Source organism: Metopolophium dirhodum, chromosome 1 (assembly GCF_019925205.1).
Source record: "Metopolophium dirhodum isolate CAU chromosome 1, ASM1992520v1, whole genome shotgun sequence".
Classification (NCBI taxonomy): domain Eukaryota; kingdom Metazoa; phylum Arthropoda; class Insecta; order Hemiptera; family Aphididae; genus Metopolophium; species Metopolophium dirhodum.
This window is the reverse complement of record NC_083560.1, coordinates 16,627,559-16,651,168: the sequence shown is the minus strand read 5'-3', so window position 1 is coordinate 16,651,168 and position 23,610 is coordinate 16,627,559. Positions and strand designations below refer to the sequence as shown.

Sequence of the window (23,610 nt, the reverse complement as noted above, 5' to 3'; positions counted from 1 at the left end):
AATAATTTGTACATTTTCAATTTGATAAATTTGACGGTTCATTACATTCCGCTCAAAATCTAAAATAACATAACTAAACGTGAGCTGTAAGACGGAGGCAACAAATGTGAGCGTTGCGTCTACTCAATACTAATAATATGAGTAGGTACCTAAGTTATTGTCCAATCACCACATTAAAATAATGGTTCATGTTTGATTTTGGAGAAAAAACGATTTCACATACCAACTTAATTTAAAATAGGCGCACCTACTACGGTTAGGTTAGGTTACCATTTTATTATAATGGTATTTGGTATTAATTGGGTTTTTTTTCAATGACAAAACGTAGATTTAATTTCACGGCCGGGATCAGAACAATTTTTGTAGAAAAAATTAATACACAAATATTTATTGTTTCTATTAGTTTATTAAATATTAATAATTGTAGACGAGCCTGATTTACAAATTTTGGTGCCAGGGACCTAAATAAAATGAGGCCTCGTATAAAGTTATTAATTATGTTATTTAAAAATGTATATTTTATTTTATTTACGTATAAATTACATGTTACACTTAATCACAAAAACACACAGAATGTAATAGAATCATTGAACTAAAGTTTAATTTAATTAGTTATATGATATAATATGTTATCAACGTTATCATATAGATCAATAAAATATACTAATATACACTATAGTACTATACAGTAAAACAGTTGATCGATTTGTTTATATTTTTAGTATTTATTGGCTTATTGCCACAGTTTTTACCGTTTTTTTGATTGTTATTGATAATAATATTATGACAATTTTTATCATTCTTTTTTTAAATTTCATGATTTTATAAAGAAAAATATTTAATGTTGCTTTGAAATAATTAGAATTTAGAACATTTGGTATTCAAAAAATTACAATCTAGCATAAAATAGTATAAAAGTTTTAAACCGGTATTGAAATCAATACCGTGATAACGAAGATTATTTTCAATACCGTCAGACCTACCTAAACGTATTTTAATTCAACACATCAAACCATAATTCAATGTAGAATTTAAAAATAAATCGGTAACCATGATGTTTTTTAAAATCGGCTTCATGGACGTTAAGGCCACTGCAAATGTGTCATTTTTAAGGAGTTGTGCTTAGGCAATTATTTCGTTCCTGCGATTATTGATCGTCTTTGTGTGTGTAGTAAATGATCATTAGTGTGTGTATACTCCCCTACCATCACCCGCCACCCACATCAATTTACAATAATTCATTGTTACTTCTTATCTGGTTTATGGTAGCACGCACGCACATGCACAAGTCTTATAAAGTCATTAGATCAAAATATTCAAAACCAATTTATTTTCTTATATTATCTATGCGTGAAATAGCCGTCACACTGGCAAAAAATAAGATACTTCTAGTGGTTCGATTTAAAAAATGTAAACATGTTTGTGTTGGTAAACAAGTTTACTTTGCATCGGTCGGAGCACTTTTTCAATTTTAGCAAATCCTTGACGAGAATAAATATTTTACATTTTATAAATTTATAAATTTTTGATATTGGATGTATTCAAAAATATCTAAAATATAAAAATATGCTCCGACCGATGCAAAGTAAACTTGTTTACCAACACAAACATGTTTACATTTTTTAAATCGAACCACTAGAAGTATCTTATTCTTTGCCAGTGTGACGGCTATTTCACGCATAGATAATATAAGAAAATAAATTGGTTTTGAATATTTTGATCTAATGACTTTATAAGACTTGTGCATACTTGTCGGCCAATTAAAACATCTTTACATTTTTCTAAATCGAACCACTAGAAGTACTTTTATTTTTGTCAGTCGCTAAGGTCGTTTTGATGAAAAATTAATAGGGTTTGCACGGGCCTTAAAAATATTAGTTTACTGATTTTTCTCCTGTAAAGATATTTTACACCGGGGGCGTTTGGCGCACGCCGCATATTGATTATAATGAGTTTTGGAATGTTATATATATAGAAAAAAAAAATGAAAGATTAGTTTATGAGAGGAAAAAAAATTCCAAATAGGAATCCGGCGGATGTGTGATCACAAAGTAAACTTGTGCAGAGGTTCTTACGAGGTAGCCACACAATACGCTGACGACGAACCACCTAGGTAGGTTCCTACCTGATGTTTTTAAATTAGGATTCCGTTTTGATATACAAATGAATAAATAATTAGGTACGTGGAGGTACTAAGTACCTCATTGATAGATATTGTATTGGTTTATAACGAATTAAAATTGTGTGGGACCAAACCACCAAACGTCGAGTAATCAATAATCGCCGGGGACCAAGCGGCCCTACTGCTATAATAACTCGCAGGGACCAAATGTCATATTTCCGCGGATTTCAATTTTTCCGCATTTCTACGAATGTTGAAAATTATATTTTATATTTTAGTTTCCTGTTTAATCTTAATACTTTTCCACTAATATACTGACGTTGTAATATAGGTACTAATATGTATTGTACCTACGAGTAGAGATCAAAATTTCCGGAAAAATTCGGGAAATAACCGTTTTTTTTTTTCCCAGAGCCTCGGAAAACGTGTAAAAATTTGAGAATATTAAAACTATACATTTCCGAAAAAAAACCGAAGTTTTCGGAAAATTATAAAATTGTATTTATGCTTGAAAATTAAAACAATCTATGTTAGAAATAAAAAAAAATTTAAAAAAAAGATAAGGAAACCTGTCATTCTCGTTTCACATTTGCCGATACAGTTATATATATATCAACTAGGTGATCCCGCTGGCACTTCGTTGCCCGTTAAATGTACCAATTCTATATGACTCGGACTTTGTTCAATTCGTTGTTTAATATTCGGTGTATATGGTGTATGGTGTTCACAATTTATCTTAACTTTTCTGTTGCCCGGAATAAAAATTCTGATACGCAGCAGTATATTATCAGGTAGGCAATCCTACCTGCGGTAGATCGCGGACCCCGTGCTGTTTGTACGTAAGTGTACATAGGCGTGCGCAGACATTTTATGGCAGAGTGAGCCAAGTCAATAAAGATTAAGAATAACCTGAACTCTGATGACGGAAGAAACAATTAAAATGTTGCACACTTTAATTTACCCACTCATAATCACCCACGATTTAAGGTACAATTAATCGTTCATATGATAAAAACAGATACATATTTTTTAAAAATTAAATAAGAAATGTTTTAATTGCCAACACAGTTTTAAATTTTAATTAAATACTATTTCGCAATCTGTAATGCTAATATGTTATCAATTTTATTTTTAAAGACATTTAATTTATTATTATTTATTGTCATTGAGTATCAATGTTATTTATCAGCTACCTATTTAATGTTTTATGATTTAAAAAATCAAAAATCGTGATGTGTAGATCATGTATTGCTATGTATACAAATTTCGGTACGTCTCGCAGGGTGAGCCACGGCCCACCCGGCCTCCCCTGTGCGCACGCTTGTGCAAGTGTATGATTTAACTCTAGAGTATCAAAATTGTACCAAGTTTGTCATTTTTACTTAATTCCACCTACGGAGGATTAACATAATCAATTAATACAAAAGCCTAACGCAACCGTACTAAAATCTGATGCATAAAAAAAAAACAAATTTAACACTTTTTAAATTACCTAGCCTATCTTCTTCCCAGATGTGTCTAATCTACACACAAACATTCATTTTTATCTATACTAATATATAAAATGATAGCGTTTGTTTGTATGTTCGGGATAAACTCCGAAACCGATTTCGAAAATTCTTTCACCGATACAAAGCCACATTCTTTGTGAGTGTCATAGGCTAATTTAAAAAGGGAAGTGATCACCCCCGGTAGGTGCTCAAACGGGAATCTCGAGATTTACGATAGAAATTTTTGTTTTTTAATGGGTTCTACGGGTTTTATACATATATAGATAAAAATAATTGTATAAACGTTGCTGTTGTTTTTTGGCCATGTCGCCAGGTGTGCACTTAAGAGGCCATAACTCCGGAACCACTTTTCGCACAGCGTACAAACTTCACGGAAACCATCTACATATCAATCTTAATATGCCCTGAAATTTTTATCGAAATCGGTTAGGTGGATCTTGAGTTATAAAATGTATTCAAAATGTACACTTATTTTTATATATATATATATAAGATGTATTATTGTATTAAAATTTAAAATTTGAAATTAAACTATTAAATATACGGATATTTCAATTTTCAATATTTGTTTTAAAATATAACGTAGTTACATATCAAATCGGTATTTATGTGGTAGAGTGTATTTCCCCGAAAATAAATCACCTGTATAAAAATACAAATGTTATATAATTAATATTACTTGTAAGTTGTAGATAAAATATTATATAGACAGCGCACGATTGACAAATGAGTAATGACAATATTAACTAATAATTATTAGGAAAATATGTAACAACAAAACATCATTCATTGGTGGAAATGCGGGACACGACAATAATGTTTTTATATAATTATAAATCATTTCTTATTATTTTTCAATTTTTCACGAAAAAAAAAACAGTTTTTTTCGTCAAAACCATTTTTTCCAGAAATTTTAAATGAAACACCAAATTTTCCCAATTTTTCTGGAAAAAACCCGGGTTTTGTTCATTAAACCTTTTTTTTTTTTGGAAATTTTTATCCCTACCTACGAGTACACTAGTCGTCTGTATTAGTACAGAGCATATAACGCATTCAACACTCATTCGATGGTCATCGACAATTAAATTGGCCCATCACCTACTGACTTCCCAATACCTATTCACCTAATCATCACTGTTTGGGGCAGTAAAACTGTTTCGATTTCGATAGTGGATCTATAGTTGGTGCATTCGGGAGGACAACATTTAAAACTCCCAGTGATTTTCAAAAGCACCGGGAAAAACAACATCAAAATTAAAGAAATCGGTTTTGGTTTTCGGTGTAACTCTAAAACAAATTAATGTAGATATATGACATTTTTACTGGTAGAAGTTTAACCAGTTAAACAACGTTGTTTATGTTAGCAATTTTTATACACGATACAATTTTCATAAAATTCTGATTTGTTTTGAACTATTTACGGACATTTTCAGTTTAAAATTGTTTTAGTTCTCTTTTCTAAAAATGTCAATAAAAATGTATTTGATGTGTAAAAACGCTTGAACATTTAATACAAGGCTTCTACTATATTGTTACATTGACATTTGAAAAACATTAAAAATAGATAATCACAATTTTTTTTTATAAGCATTTAATATTTTCAATATTTTTCAACTGCTATTGTAACAATATATCAGGAGCCTTGCACTAAATTTTCACGCTTTTCTACCCAACAAATAAAATTTTAATGATATTAATAGAAAAAAAAAAAAACTAAAAAAATTGAAAACAGACAATGTCCGTAAACAGCTCAAAAAGTGTCAAATTATTTTCAAAATTTTATCGTGTATAGAAAATTCTAATATAAACATTCAGTGAAATTTTCAAGTATCTACAGTCATATGTTTTTTAATTACAACAAAATAAGAAAATCGTTACACGAGAAATCGAGTGAATATCAAATGTTGTAAAAATATGAATTTCAAACGCTCATAAAAATTTAATTTAAGTTTTTTGTAGACATTTTTTTTTTTGATAAAGGTAGACAAACTTATGAGTAATCTTATATTACTTTTTCAAATCTTAGATTTAAAAAAAAAAATTTTTATGAATTCTCAACTCAAAATAATTTGCTAATTTTCGTGATTTTTCCGTATTTTGTTAATATTTGATCTTTAAATGCTTATAAATAAAAACTGTGACTAAGGATTTTTAATTTTTTTATCTGCCTTTGAAACAATAACCTAGGAGCCTTCTATTAAATTTTCAAGCTTTTTTACTCAACAGATAAAATTGTATTGATATTTATAGAAAAAAAAACTAAAAAAATGGAAATTGACAATATCCGTAAACAGCTGAAAATAAGTCAAAATATTTGGAAAATGTTCTGGTGTATAGGAAATGCAATTATAAACATTCAGTCAAAATGTCATGTCCCTACGGTCTTGTTTTAGAGTAACACGAAAAACCAAAATCGATTTTCTCAAAAACTGAGTAAACTGCGTAAAAATTCCCGTTTTTCCTTAATTTTTCTTTTGTTTTTCACGTCGCTTTTGAAAACTACTTGGAAATTTTTACTTTTTACCCCCCCCCCCCCCCCCCAAAGTACCAACTTGATTCACTTTCCTATCAGAAAAGTTACTGTTGAAGAAAATCCAAGCACTTTTACTGTCCTATAAGGTGATGACGGACACAAAAATAAAAATAAAAATTTAAAAAATTTAAAAAATTAAAAATAAAACACACATTATTGTAAAATCAATACATTCATCGCTTCGCTCAGAATCTAAAATTATTTTGTGGTTAAAAATGTATGAAATGTTCAACTTTTATACCTAAGGATTGAAAATGTAAAACAAGGTTATAGGTTCTATGTAAATAAGTTATAAATACCTACTTGTAGTATATAAATTACTTTATTCACAATAATATTATCAAATATAGGTGCTGATAGTAATATCATAGGCTGACTGACCTATACTATACAATGATATTATATCATTGAATTCAAATTTGACACAATCCATTAGAGTGACCCACTTGTAACTTACTGTACAGCAGAGCGACACACACTGGCCAACCTTTTTATTTCCCCCAGGGCTTTAGCAAGACCTAAAATTAAGATATTTTGCTACTGCACATCTAATTCCACACCAAAATATTTTTTAAATAATGAACATAGACCTAGCAGTGCACATACCACATATTATTATAACTTCATTGCATAGTTGTTTTTGCTATTTATTAATAATTAGTTATAATATATACAATCTAAGAAAATCTTCTATAAAAGTCCATGCTACCTATATGGCTATATGACTAAACATTTTAAAGTTAAAAACGAAATAGCTTAGCCCTTTGGTTAATTATATACTTTATATTATTATAATCTGCCCAGAATATGGTATTGTCGGTATTATTTTTACTGTTAAGGATTTTAAATAAATACAATATGCTAATTGGTAATTTTCAATAATCAATTTTGAATATTAATCAAATAAAAACTTATAAAAGCTGAAAATAAGTACTGCACACTTTTAAATTTGCTACTCCACATTTAATATTAGCTACTGCACACAATTTTAGACTCTGGGCCTTAGTAAATAGTAAGCTACTAAGTACTTTTGACTTTTGACTCTCCCAAAATACCAAATAGATTCACATTCCTACTATAATAGAAAAAAAAACTACCCCAAAAGGTGATGACAGATGCAAAAAAAACTCATCATTGTAAAATCAATACATACGTTACTCCATTCAGAATTTCACAAATTTTAAGAACCTAATAATCCACTTTTCATTAGTAATAAAGAACTTGTGCAATGGTTCACTAGTAAATAGTTGGTTCACTACTAGATGTCTAGATAGGTACTGACTACTGACAACCAACTAACTACTGTTAGAATTAGAAATTAAAAAGTTTTAATAATTATAGGTGCCTACCTCCAATTATCTGATAAATAAATAATTAACCTGCAATATTGAATTGATTAATAGGTCCTTTAGGTAATGATTTAACATTTTGGGGAATCAAACGTCCTCCTAATCAATATACCTACTGAATAGAAAAATATCCTACCTGCCATTGATTATAAATACTATAGTATTACAGTCAATGCTACTGCTAATAACTCGTGGGGGCCAAAATAGGTCCTATTGTAATATATTAATTTTATATGTTTAAGTATAAAGTGTGTTTTTTACAGGTCTATCGATTCTATAAATAAATATTAAAAATATATATCACCATTAGCTATTATTGGTCACCGCCTTTAATTAGTAGTAATTATCTAATAAGTAGATAGTCTCATCGATTAAGTAGAAAAATAAATTATTCGAGAATACTGTATTTAATCTTACAACATCTTACTTAAACTGATTAAAATATTTCAATAATTAAAAAGTACATCTTATAAATTATATTTTGTAGTTCTGTAGGTACCATTGACATCACAAATAGGGAAATTTTAAGAGACACTATTGCCATTCAATAACTGTAAACAGATTTAAATTAAATGTTGCTCATGAAGTATGACTGCTATCAGCCGATTATTGTCAGCTACAACCACAGAAATCCATACTATTTGCAATGTGCATTAAAAATAGTCATGGTAGGTACATTTCAAAAAGAGCCAATATGATACAACTCTATACTAATGTGGTATTATAATATAATATTACTTAATTCTTGCTATTTACTAAACTATCGTACAACAAAATCATCATTCAACATTCAACATTTGTCGATTAATTCAAAACAAACAATAAGAGAGGGACAATAATTATAACAAAAATGCAAATTAAAGCTACTCACAACTAATCTAAACCAGATTAGTAGTACATAGGATGTAACTATCAATGTTCAAATTCCAAAAATTATTTTAAATTATTCCGAGACAAGAATATAAATACAATAATATAATATATATATTATAAAATAATATTATATTATTATTATTATATTATCGCCTCACCATAAATTACTCTGAAAATTATATATAACATCAGTTATAAAAATACTTAACAAATTGTTTTCAAATATAAATAAATAAAATTGTGGTTCACTGTATTGTTAATTAGTTAAATAAACATTTTTCAAGCAAAACACTTCTCATGTAAATATTTTAACGTATTAAAACAATATTCAATGGTAATTATTGACCTATTCATTATAGATCAAAAACAGTTGACATAAATACTGCATACAATTAAGAGGACCCCACACCCGTGTTAGTTGTCTCCATTTAAAATCACATAATATAGAAAATGTATGTTCAGTATATGCATTGATTTTAGAATATCAAATAAACCGTGGTTAATAAATATTTGACTTTATAAAATCTATAGTGAAGTTAACAAAATATTACAATATTTTAAAATGCTCATAACTTGTATTAAAAATAAAATATGGAAAAAACATCGATAACTCACAGGTATTGTTATTCCTTTTTAATTTTATAATAGAAACCTCTATTGATTAGTTCTAAAATTAAACTAACAAAACTGAATAAATACTACTGAAAGTGCATTATTGTAAAATAGAGACAGGTTCAACACTAATTAAGGGGGAAGGTTAAATAAAAGCTTAAAAAGACGCTATGGTTAAAACCATAGTGTCTTTTTACACTAGGATAGATGTGACATTACCCCTTAAGTAATTTTAACACATTAGTATACAACTTATCCAAAAAATAAAATGTGTTTTTATTTTTTCATAAAAATAATGATAACAAACAAGACTAGAATGAGAGTAATATTATTAAAAATATTAAATTTAACAAACACCATAAATTATTAACTATTTTAATACTCTTTTAACATAATATTAACATATTGTAAAATGTCTATCCCAAACATTTTATGTTCTAACTAGAGATCGTAATTATATGCAAATTGCATGTACATTGCATTTCTTTTTCTTACTCTCTTAATAAATAATCATTATATTTATATCGTTAGTTCTGAATTTTTAATTATTTACAATAAAAACAGGATGATAAAATAAACTATAACTTTAAATTGAATTACTAAATTACAGGTATGTGGGTGGATAAAATCTAAAAATATAAAAAAAGTGGTTTCCTTTAGTTTTTATAAATAGATTATAATACTAAATACTGAAATGTCTAGTGTTTTCCATTTATATTTTATGATATATACCTTGTAAAAAATACAAGGTCAATACAATAATTTATAGATAAAAATTATTATTTTATATACATTAACAGTTTTAATGCACTAACATAATAATTTCTATTATTTTATTGAAAAACTACTGACTATCAATACAACTGTTATTTCATTTTAAGTAAAAACTGCTTAATTATATTTACTATTAAATTTGATATTTAAATCAGAATAAAATAATATACTATGATATTATTATAAAAATTATATTATTCATTAAAAATGTCATTAATTGTACAGTGAACTCCGCTTAAGAGGAAGTCAGCTCACTATTTGTTTTCTCTCTGACCCACGCCCAACATAGCAAATTTAGCAGAACCAACCCTGTGTCCATATATCTAATATTAAAGTGAATTCACCTATTGCCAAACTTTATGTTCAGAACATTCTATTAAAAAGTAAATTTAACATTCATAACATAAGATTTAGTTTGGGTTTATCTTGTTAAATTCAAATAAACGATTAATTCTATAAACCAGTGGTCACATAAGCAGAACTCACAATAGTTATATTATTTTTAATATCATTGTTATTTTGACCCTTTTGACATTCATTTATGTATCATATTTTATACACCTTTAGTTCATATAATTCCTGGTCTCTAGTTTTACCTGTTATCTTATACAAATTTTAAATTTACCGAAGTTTAACATTATAAATAAAAAGTTGTTGTTCTATTTTTAACTTGGTTTATGGAAAAAAAAACACTTAAAATTGTAACAACTTAAATTTTAATAATATTCAATCGCACATTTCATTGTTGATTGATTTTCCATTTATTGTCGATTAAAACCACTTTTCCGTCCTTCTCTAATTTAGCAAGATGATTTTTCACAATATACGATGCTACTTTCTTGTAATCATTGGGAATAACCTAAATAAAATAAAAATATTATATAAGCAAATTAAAAGTATGATTCATGTAATAACAAAATAAAACGTAATAATAAAAATGTAAACTTGCCTTATACATTACATTTACAATTTCTTCTTCAGACAATGATCCACATGGACTTTTATTAATCAAGTTATACAATTCCATTTCTCTTTCTAATCTATGCTTAATATAGTTATTTACTCGAACAATTGGATCCTAAAAATGAAACATTATTTGTGATTAAATTTATAACTGTTATAAAATAACTATTAAATTAAAAAATGCATTAAACAATGTATATTTTTTAAGGCTGGTAAATTCTAACCTCAAGCCTCATCGTTAGTTTGTAATTTGTAACAATTTTGTTTTGTATCTACATTATGGTTGTCTCGTGTTCAGCTTTTGGATGTACTAATTGGCGCATTAAAAGTATACATTTCCACAAGTAAATATTAACATTTTATAATTTTATACAATTAAATATTTAATAAATATAGGTAACATATCTATTATACCTAAATATTAATATTTTATATATATTTTTTTCCCTAGCTTGCATTTAATTAATGTAGATTTAGGAGTATATGTTATATTTAGGACTAATTTGTATAACATTTTAAATATAAGAATGCGCCATTAACAGAGAGAATATAATTTTAAAGAAGTATTAAAAAATAAATGTTCAATCCGAAAAAATTATCAAAACTAATTTTATTTAAACATTTGTAAACAGATGTATATGTTTTTACTTTTTAGATTACCTGTTTATGTATATTATGTATATTTATATTAACTAGGTGACCCGACAGAAATTGTTTTAAATAATATGTAGTTTTATGTTGGATTAAAATGTTTATTTATTAACCACAGGCAACCATTTATAAACAAAAATGTCCATTGAAAACTCAAAATCCCTGCTTGAGCAGCTCTCCGGAGGAGTTTAATGATACACACACGCACAAAAGAAATACATATGTAAATACAATTATTTTGTACTTTTGATTAATAAAAAATATACTGTTATAAAATATGTGAGTTATTTTTTTTCTTTTTAAATTTCAATAAATTTATCTATAGGTTTTTCTATGTGATTTTAATTTATTGATACATTTGATCTCTTTCCATATCATTATATCATATATAATCATGGTAATACAATAAGGTAATGACTATTTACTACTACATTTAATTTGTTAAAGAATAAAGAAAATAATTTAAATAAATTAAGAATTATGAACAAAAATAATCATAACTACACAACCATCGTATGTAAACATGAAATGTTTTGCCCTTCAATGGTAGGGGAAGCGGGGTTCGGGACGGCTCGTTTTTAGTATCATTGTGAGAATGGCGAGTTCGCGCTCCAGTATATCTTATCCATCTCAGTGCTTAATAATAAATTTGTTTTTACTTTTAAATTTAAATAATTTACCTGTTACCAAAGTAATGGTGCATAACAGTATTTATTGTATTTTATTAAACTATTTAAGAAAAAATATTATATTATCGACATATTTACAAGTTAAAGTATTTAGAGAATATTTTAGGGTTTTTTTAGAAATATCATCATCATTATCTTTTAAGAACCTAAACATCCGCTTTTTAGTTATAACTAAGAAACAAAATTTTCACCACAAAAATTAAGAAACTTTGTTCAATAGTTTTTATTTTTCTATACCGGAAATTCAAAAAAAGTTATTAATTTAAAATATGCAAATAATAATAGATTTTGAAATAATAAGTACTTTTTTTGTATAAAGTGATATCAAAAAAATAAAAACGATATTCCACAGCCAAAGTTCTCTTATTTTACATGGTGAAAATGTTGTTTCTTAGTTTTGGCTATGTTGTACATTTGTAAGATGGAGACAACACATGCGGGTACGTCCTCTTAAGATAAAAATTCAAGACAAACTTGGATAACTATTCTCTATATTTATATCCAATAGGATATAAATAAAAAGAACCAATTCACATATCAATAAATATTAAGTAAGGTTGGAATTTGAAGGTAAATGCATATTTTTTTTTTTGATAACAATAGACAAATAATTTTTAAATTAAAATATGTTTCGTTTAATTTTTAAGATAATTGGTGAGCAATATTTTTGCTTATTTTGACTTTTTTACCTTTAAATGTCTTTTTTGCTTTTTTTCTTTTAATTTGTATGTGTTTAAATACCAGCTGGACTGATAGTTTTAAATTCATATCAATAGTACAAATCGATAAGAGCTTGTGAAGATACGCATTGTCGATGTTTAGTTTTATTGAGATTTATTATCGACGATATCGATTAAGTATTTATTACGGCAAGTTAATCCATGATTTTAGATTCTGAGCAAAGCAATGAATGTATTGATTTTACAATGATGTGTTTTTTTTTTATTTTTGTGTCTGTCATCCTCTTTTAGGACAGTAAAAGTGCTTGGATTTTCTTCAACAGTAACTTTTCTGATAGGAAAGTGAATCTAGTTGGTACTTTGGGGGGTCAAAAGTAAAAATTTCCCAGTAGTTTTCAAAAGCGACATGAAAAACAAAAGAAAAATTAAGAAAAAAGGGGAATTTTTACGCAAAATCTGTTTTTGAGAAAATCGATTTTGGTTTTTCGTGTAACTCTAAAACAAATGACCGTAGGGACATGACATTTTGACTAAATGTTTATATTAGCATTTTCTATACACCATAAAATTTTGAAAATATTTTGACTCTTTTTGAGCTGTTTACGGACATTGTCAGTTTTCAATTTTTTTAGTTTTTTTTTCTATAAATATCAATAAAATTTTATCTGTTGAGTAAAAAAGCTTGAAAATTTAATAGAAGGCTCCTGGTTATTGTTTCAAAGAAAGATGAAAAAAATTAAAAATCCTTAGTCACAGTTTTTATTTATAAGCATTTAAAGTTCAAATTTTGAAAAAATACTGAAAAATCACGAAAACTAGCAAATTATTTTGTGTTGAGAATTCATAAACATTTTTCTTTTTAAATCTAAGATTTGAAAATTTAATATAAGATTACTCATAAGTTTGTCTACCTTTATCAAAAAAAAAAATACCTACAAGAAACTTAAATTAAATTTTTATGAGCGTTTGAAATTTATATTTTTACAACATTTGATATTTACTCGATTTCTCATGTAACAATTTTCTTATTTTATTGTAATTAAAAAACGAATGACTGTAGTGAAAATTTAATATAAGGCTCCTGATAAATCGTTCTAATAGCAGTTGAAAAATATTAAAAATACATAGGCACAATTTTTTTTATAAGCATTTAAAGTTCAAATTTTATTAACATTTACAGATTTATAATTTATTAATTGTTTTGTAGTTAAAAATGTATAAAATGTTTAACTTTTATGGCTAAGGATTGAAAATTTAAAACAAGGCTCCACGTAAATAGGTTACATATAAATTACTTTATTCACAATAATATCATCAAATATACTTGGTAATATCATAGGCTCACTGACCGTTTTCGCTCAGAATCGTTTTTCTTATACAATGATATTATATCATTGAATTCAAATTTAACACCATCCATTACAGTGACCCACTTTTAACCTACTGTACAGCAGAGCGACATCCACTTATCCACCTTTTTTTTTATACATGGTCATTAATTTTTTTTTTAATACAAACTAGTTAAGTAAATTAACTGATATCTATTACATTTTTTAGTAAATTTTGTAATATTTCAAATTCGAATCTTACTAATTAGTAAATAATGGTAACAAAATAAAAGTTTAGAGATGACTGATCGTGGCAACAGGCAAGTAGTAAATAGTGAAAATTAACATTGAATAAGACTGCGGCAATTTAATTAGTGGCGTATAAAAAAATTTTTTAAATGTATAATATACCAATATAGGTTAAGTATTTATTTACTTATTAGGTATCTTTATCATTATAATATTACAATATAGGTATAAATTGAAACTGTCACAACTCATGATCGTCGTATTAATAACTATTAAGTAGGCATTATTAATATATATAATTTGTGGGCTTGTTGCTTGTTGTAATGTCTTTATGACTTTATATGATCAACTTATGTTTCCCCTATATTATTAGTAATTAACAGAGCTTAAAACTTCATGCATTTATTTATTTCTTAGAAAGCTGCGTATACAAAATCTGATTTGATACTAATTTTTTCATGATATAAACAATGGATAAACAAAAATATATTTAAAGATTTTAACAGCGGATTGCATGTAAATGTATTAATTCAGTGGTTCAATACAATTTAATGGACCAATCATGGGCCACTAAACCATTTATTAGAATACCATTGGCTCTCTGTTGATTCGTTAAATATTTAGTGATTGTTCATGCAACCCTACATATTTAGCATATTAATGTATATTATGTTTACTAAATATACTAAATCAACAACAAATACATTTTCAATAATTTAAAACAGAGATACCACACTGTCGCCTTGTCTATGTTTGAATTAAAAATAAAAACTGTTTTAAATAACTATGCTTTTTTCAAGTTTATTTATATATTTTTTTTTTTTTAACATTTATTTAGAAATTATACAATCTGTAAGGTTTTTTACAATAGGCATATATGCGGTGTTTATGTGATTTTAACGTGAGTTAACATGATTTTAAGGAACTACCCAACGGTAGTACTTATGGCTTGAGGGTTATTTATATATAAATACATTTATTGTAAAAATAATAATTGCATAATTTACTGAATATTTTTTTTAGTACATACATGTACACTATACACATATAATATTGCTGTTTAGTGCTTTAAGTTTCAAGGCCTAGTAAATGGTAATAAATATAATTATTTAGTTTTCATTTATAAAAATTAAATAAAAGACCGAAATTCTTTGTAAATACATCGTTCTCTTTTCTAATATTTTCTATATTCCAGACTTATAACTTTATAACTTTATGATAACTTTATTATAAACGGTAATAAACAAAATATTTTTGTGGATAGGTTATATGAAAATTTAAAATTAACTTAATTAAACATATTCAACAAATTATGACTTAATTTTAAGATAACATTAAGATAAATGAGTTAAATTAAAGTTAAATTATTTAAAACATTAAACACTGGTAAGTTAAGTTAATGCATTAAAATTAGCTTTACTTTTAAGTTATTAACTCGTTAATGTGCAGCCTCGAATTATTTTTTAATGAAATAAAATATATTACACAAACTATAGTACAAACAAAAGTTCAATCTAATAATTAGGGTTTGTAACTTATTCCACAAAAATATCTTAAATATGCAATTATTATTTTTATAAAAATGCATTTTTTTGGAATAGATTTTTAAAAATGAATGTGGCTAAGACATTTGACATTTCTTTAAGTACACTGTCTACGATTTTGAAGGACAAAAATAAAATCATCACTGCGTCATCAAGCGGTGGTCGGAAACGAAACAGTAAAGGTAGGCATCCAAGACTAGAAGAGTGTTTAGTACAATGGGTTAGGCAATGCAGAGGGCAAAATGTGCCTGTAAGTGGCCTTTTACTCAAAGAAAAAGCAAAATCATTCGCCAAAGAGTTGGGCATCCCGTTTTTCTCAGCTAGTGATGGATGATTAACGAATTTTAAGAAAAGAAACGGTATTGTTTTCAAAAAAATTTGTGGAGAAAGTTCTAGTGTTGACGATAACGTGTGTTCAGAGTGGCATCGTAAACTTTCAACTTTGTTAAAAAATTACGAGCCACGAAACGTGTTCAACACAGATGAAACCGCTCTATTTTTTAAATGTTTACCAGATAAAACTTTCACTTTTAAAGAAGAAAAATGCCACGGCGGGAAACATAGTAAAGACAGGTTAACGATTTTATTAGCAGTAAACATGAACGGCTCCGAAAAGTTAACTCCACTTCTCATAGGAAAAGCTGCCAAACCTAGGTTTTTTAAGGGCATACGTTCATTTCCTATAACTTATCGTTCAAATAAAAAGGCATGGATGACGACAGAATTATTTAATGAATGGTTGTTTTCACTCAATGAAGACATGAAAAAACAGGAACGAAAAATTCTACTATTTTTAGACAACTGTACAGTTTATAATAACCCCCCCCCTCCCCTTTAACTAATATAGAACTTCAATTTTTTCCTCCTTACACCACATCAAAGTTGCAACCACTCAACCAAGGTATAATTAAGAATTGTAAAACTTTTTACCGTCAAGAAGTTGTAAAGAATGTTTTGGAATGCATTGAAAGTGAACAAACGCCAAACATTAGTGTATTGACTGCTATGATATTTGTTGATAAGGCATGGAAAAATGTGGCTCCTTCTACGATACTCAAGTGTTTTAAAAAATCGGGATTTACCATAGAAATTCAAGAAACAGAAAACGACCAGTTGAATATTGAATTGATACAATGGAATTCCCTACCAACTCAAGAAAATGTATCTTTCACTGATTATGTCAATGTAGATGAAGATGTTGCTGTATGGGGCGTCCTCTCTGACGCAGAAATTTTGGAAAATACATTAAGCATTGATGAAGACAATGAAGATGACACAAGTCCTCTACCTTTTGTGACTTTAAAAGAAGCCAGTTCATCCTTGGAAAAATTATGAAATTTTTCGCTCCAGTCAGAAGTCACTGTTGAGGTTTTTGATGATTTATTTACTATAGAAAATACTATTGAAAAAATTAAACTAAATTCAATGAAGCAGAAAACCATTACAGATTTCTTTAAAAAATAATAATCTTTTATAATAATAATAAATAATTAGAAATGTTAAAATTAACAATAAATAACTATAATATGTATGTCGTATCACCTAATTCAGTCCCGTCAATTTCGAATTATCGAGAGTCGACTGTATATAATAATAAGTGTACATTTTGAATAAATTTAAAACTCAAGATCCACCAAACCGATTTCGATAAAAATTTCAGGACATATTAAGATTGATATGTAGATGGTTTCTGTGAAGTTTGTACGCTGTGGGGTAAGTGGTTCCGGAGTTATGGCCTCATAAGTGCACACCTGGTGACATGGCCAAAAACAACAACAACGTCTTATTTTTATCTATATATATAACCCATAGCAACCATTAAAAAACAAAAATTTCTATCATAAATCTCAAAATTCCTGTTTGAGCACCTATCGGGGGTGATCACTTCCCTTTTTAAATTAGCTAATGACACTCACAAAGAATGTGACTTTGTATTGGTGAAAGAATTTTTGAAATCAGTTCAGTAGTTTTGGAGTTTATCCCGAACATACAAACAAACTCTATCATTTTATATATTAGTATGGATCAAAATGAATGTTTGTGTGTAGATTAGACCTCTGGGAAGAAGATAGACTAATTTAAAACGTGTTAAATTTGTTTTTTTTTTATTCATCGGATTTTAGTACGGTTGCGTTAGGCTTTTGTATTAATTGATTATATTTATCATCCGTAGGTGGAATTAAGTAAAAATGACAAACTTGGTACAATTTTGATACTTTAGAGTTAAATCATACACTTATGTACAAACAGCACGGGGTCCGCGATCTACTGCAGGTAATATACTGCTGCGAATCAGAATTTTTATTCCGGGCAACAGAAAAGTTAAGATAAATTTTGAACACCATACACCGTACACCGAATATTAAATAACGAATTGAACAAAGTATGAGTCATATAGAATTGGTACATTTAACGGGCAACCAAGTGCCAGCGGGATCAGCTAGTAAGTGTATATTCGTGAATACCTATGTATTATAATTTCTATTAATATGTGTGATCATGTTTTTTATGATTATAAAATATTTTCAATTTAACTTTTAATATACAAAGTTAAAAATAATTATTAAATCTACAGTATGGTTTATAGAATAGATAACTACAAGATGCATAAAGAATCAAGTTTTTAAAAAGAAATTTATTTCTTTTACGTTTGAAAATATTATTTATTTTTTTTTGTTGATTTATTAATTCATATTATATATTATACTCAACATTAAATCTTCAAACCCACATCATTATAATAAAATTTGGAAAAATAAGGACAATATACATTTTTGCATTTGAGTTGAATGTATTAAGATATTAATTTACGTTAAATCAAATCTTTGATATGCAGCTTCCTAAGAAATATTATGCAAATACCTTAAGTTCTGAGCTTTGATAATAATTACCTTAGCAATTTTTTATCAAAATAACTATATTATATTTTAATTACTTTTATTACAGAGCCGTGACCGGGAAATATAACAGTAGGATCTAAGTCTAAAATCAATTGTAATGATTTTAAATATTCTGTTAGATCTTCAAATACAGTAGTTCCCTCTCCAAGTACACAATCAGCAGAGAACAATGCATTATCTTCTTCCAAAAATATAACTATATGATCAGTTGTATGTCCAGGTGTATGATGAATTCTAAAAATATTAAGCAGTAAAATTTTAATTGTTTATGCAGTGTCAATAGTATGGGAATAAATTCAATAATTACATTAATGTAGCTCCTTCAACTTCAAACTTTTGTTTATCCTCTACAAAATGTAATGGAAAGTTGTAATCGCGTTTTTTGCCAATTTTGGGATTGAACTTCCAAACTTGACATTCTGAAATATAATTTATAAGTATGTATTTATTTATACTCATATTAAAAATATAATATTTTATTTCGATAAAATATTCCAGGGAAGAGCAAGGTAATAAAAAAAATTGGCCAGTAAGAAATTTTAAATTTTAAATTTATTTAACTTAAATGATATCTATTGTGTATATATTTTTTTATGAAATATTTTATGGTAATCAATCATACTCATCTGCAATTAATGTTAGTAATACAATTTTTTTATTTTTTTATTGTCCCAAATAATTGTTTTATGTGGGGTAACCCCAGTGAGGATAATTAGAAATAAATATTTGTTTTTGCTACATAAAGCCTTATGAAGTTTTCAAGGATAATAACATAAAGTTTATAATAAGTTTAATATGTACCTATAGTTTCATTGTATTTTTAATATAATGCTGAATTTGAAAAACTACAATTGGTTAATATAGTTCATAAAAATACGTTTCAACTATAGTTAGGTATACTAGTATTAAGCAACTGAAGTTGTTACTTTTTATTATTAAGTACCTAAACAACAACTTTTAAATTTATGATCAATTTTAATTAAAAATACCTTCATATACCAAGGTTAAAAAACATAATTTGACTCTTTAATATCACTTTTGTAATTCTTTAGTTGATATAAAAATTGAGAAATTCTTATTGCCTTATATATATATATATATATTATATAAAAATAAAAAACGAATTTTCAGATGAATTTTGATACCAAACGGTTTTGATAATTTTTTTTTGAGGTTATACTTTATTGATTCATTGCAAACTATTCTGGGATATAGTTCAATACTCCTACTACCTATTTGTGCCTAAAATAATATTGATAACAAATGTGATTTGCTTGGAATTAATTCTCAATACCCCAATTTCCTATTACCCCGCTCTCCCCATACATAGTTTAAGAAAAGTTACTTTTATAGTACAGTCATCTTTTAGCACCGTCATATATTAGTATGCAATATAAAAAAATATTATAATACATTTTAGATTATAATTGTTGAGCTAACTTAGTTATACTAGTAGCTATTTAATATAAAAACAAAAAATAATAATAATAATGAATAAAATAAACTGTTTTAGATATTTTAAGTTTGTTTCAAATAATAATACATAACATAGTTTTAAAATCTCAAATAATGTAATAAATACCTCTACGAAATTAATGAAATGATTAAGATTGTTTTCCATTTACTATTAATTTAGTCCTATTTATTTTATTATATTTTATTTTTTATAAAATCTTGACTGCGATTCAATTGGCTCAAATAGCATAATGGCTTATTTTTCAATACCTACAGAGTATAACTCAATAGACTAGGATGAGTAGTTAAAAGTCAGTTTTATTATCTTTATCTTATGATAAAATATATATGTTGTCAAAATACGATATAAGTACTTAATGTATATTATACTATTTGTTATTAACAAAATGTTAATAATACACAGAAATAATCATACCACAATACAATACCAACTCAAATGTTTCATAGTTATTTAGCTTAAAATATTCTACTATAACATGACATTTCTAAAAAATGACATACTATAACTTGTTACGAATTCATCAAAACGTAATTTATTCTACTGTAATCAAATCACATACATAAGTACATATTTAATATATTACCATTTTTATTAGCGATCATATCCAACACATTTTTTACCCCGCCAATATGATCCGAGTGCCAATGTGATATTATAATATGATCAAGTTGAAAATTATACTTTATCATAGTTTCCTGAAGATTTTTTATATATTCTGGAAAATTTGGCTCTCCAGTATCAATTAAAATACGTCTGTAACAAAATGTTGTATTAGCAAATATGATTTTAAATTAAAACAATTATAATTTTACATACAAGGATAATATAATTAAACTAAATTAAACTAATTGTTTTTAATAGGTATACATAGTAATATTAGATTATTACCATAGCACAACCTGGATTTAGCTGATTGAGCGTGTGGAATATTATACCTACCTATTTCTAATTAGAAGCTTATGTTCCGAAAGTTAAGTACAAAAGTTTGTAAGCAGAATGTACCTAAAATTAAGAAATGTAAACCTTAATACATTTTAAATTATGAGTCTCGAATATTGTTTATGAAATTTGTGTTGTCATTTGCATAACAAAAATGTGTGTACAAAATCTGTCATACTGTAGATGATAATAATAACATAAATATGCATTGTAATTTTCGGTAGCTAATGTCGCAACTAATGCAGTGTTATGGTACAAATTGATAATTCAAATTGGCTACGAACGTTAAACAGTACCCGAAGAACATAAATTTGAGCAAGTTGTCCTCGTACATTATTACTTAATTCTGTAAATGGCTATAAATGGAATACAGATTAAGTGGATACTCAGTGGCGTCATTCCAGTTTTCAATAGAGGGGGCAAAGGTTTTGACCGGCCCGAATGGGTAAAAAAAAGCTTTTCAAGCAGTTTGTGGTAATTTTATATTTTTAGCCGCATCACCAATTTATTTTTTTAAGTCATATTTTGCCCAAATTAAAAGATTAATGTAAACACGCGTCGGGAAAAAAATTAATTTTAATTTAAGTAGAATAAAGTATTCAACTAAATTAACACAATACGCAGAATAGTTGAATCATACATGACTGTCGCAAGTTAACTGAAGTCCGTGATCAATGATAATTTATAAGAGTGTCTATCGGTTGTTGTTTTTAGAATTGGTATTAATTTTAGATTTTAGAAATTAAACTATACGAGATTATGATACTAACTATTCATTTTTCTTCACAAAACACACTCACACAAACAAACATACATAAATACATACCCATACATACAATGTGTACGTCCCCGCATACGTCTAAATAAAAATATATTCCAACTATCAATTTGTAAAAATGTATCATTGTGACAATAATTTCTTAGTACATACTATAATATTTTCTGAAAATATTATAAAATACGCATGTTTTTGTGCTAATAAAATATAATAATGGTAAGACAGCAACAACTGGACACCAGCCCATCGGGCGGCTTTAAAAATCAGACAGGGGCAAATGCCCACCTTGTCCCCCCCCCCCAAATGACGCCACTGTGGAAACTATGGACAGGACCGGATATACTAACAATCAAATTAAGCGCATTGCTTAAGACCCTAAAAAAATGCAGACAGCTGATATTAAAAAATATATATAGGATGACAGTTTGCTTAAATAAGAAACAGAGAATTATCTAGTTTTACAGATAATTTTTAGTTAAGAATTTAAACAGTTATTGAATTTTTCATCAACGCTGTTATAGTTAATTTTTAGTACTTAACGAAAATAAGATTAAGAATATTTTACTGTACTGATTGATTTAAATGTTAGAGAGTTTTCCAAATGTCAAAAGATTATTACTGTTTAAAGGTATGTTTCTCTTCTGCTTAAGTACTAACTGAACCATGTAGTGAAAGATCCAACTATCAATTGAAATTACTAAATAAAAGCATAAAGATCTTCATGATCAAAATATAATCTACACACATCTAGACAGTAAGCATTGAAAAAGAATTTGTCAAATATCTAGGCTTTGAATACATTATTCACTATTAAATTTTTCAATTTAACGTGATTTCAGCCCGCATATGATACGCTTAATCCGGCTGTGACTATGGAAAAAAACTACAAGAAGAATTTTGCCCGTTCAAGCAAACCGTCTAAGCCCGTATATAATATTGATATGCCGATGCGTAACACATACCGCTGACCCGTGCCAACCACGTAAGTATTCGTACCCTGTAGCGTCATGAAACTGGGATTGCATCCCAACACCCGCAGCACTCTGGGCGAGACGCTGCCGACGGCGGGCAGACGGGGCAACGACATCCTGGAACGGGCTCGGGGTTTGGCGCTGCAGAGTCTACTGACGACCGACTGCGGACGGCCGCGGTCGGAGATGTGATGGCGAACGACGGACAACGCGGACAACCGCCATCCGCCGGACGACCGTGCGGCGATGAACATTGACCTCGCCGAGTGCCGATATCGAGGGCTACGGCCACATCGAGAACACGCGCCGTTATCGCCGTCACGACAATGAAAACATAACGGTAATCGAATCGAATCCGGCACGACAGTCGATCGGCGTCCAAAAGAATTTACCTGGCGCGACTGCCGGCTAGTGATGCGAGTCGACGACTTGCGGCTGGCGACCGTCGGCCGACGCGGTTGGACGGCGGCAGCGGTGGCGATCGCAGTCGCTGTGTCACGACATGGACGATATTCCGATTTTCTGACCGACGACCAACGAGTACACCTATGACCTTAGGGCTTAGAGCATAATACTAATATTATTATTATAACGGCGCATTACTCATTAATTATTACCATAATAATAATAACCTTCGTATTTTTACCTAAGTTATTATTATTATGAT

The 23,610-nt window shown here is 27.9% G+C and overlaps 1 protein-coding gene across 1 annotated transcript; it reads right to left on the bottom strand.

Annotated features, from left to right (window-relative positions):
• Positions 1-10,473: 10,473 nt before the first annotated feature.
• LOC132935075 (beta-lactamase-like protein 2 homolog) lies at positions 10,474-23,610 on the bottom strand. Its single transcript, XM_061001530.1, has 6 exons — positions 22,935-23,610; positions 20,839-21,008; positions 19,086-19,197; positions 18,814-19,012; positions 10,724-10,852; positions 10,474-10,633 (listed from the first exon to the last, which is right to left on the bottom strand). Exons 1-6 carry the CDS (start codon positions 23,195-23,197, stop codon positions 10,514-10,516), a joined length of 993 nt encoding a protein of 330 aa, XP_060857513.1. The 5' UTR covers positions 23,198-23,610; the 3' UTR covers positions 10,474-10,513.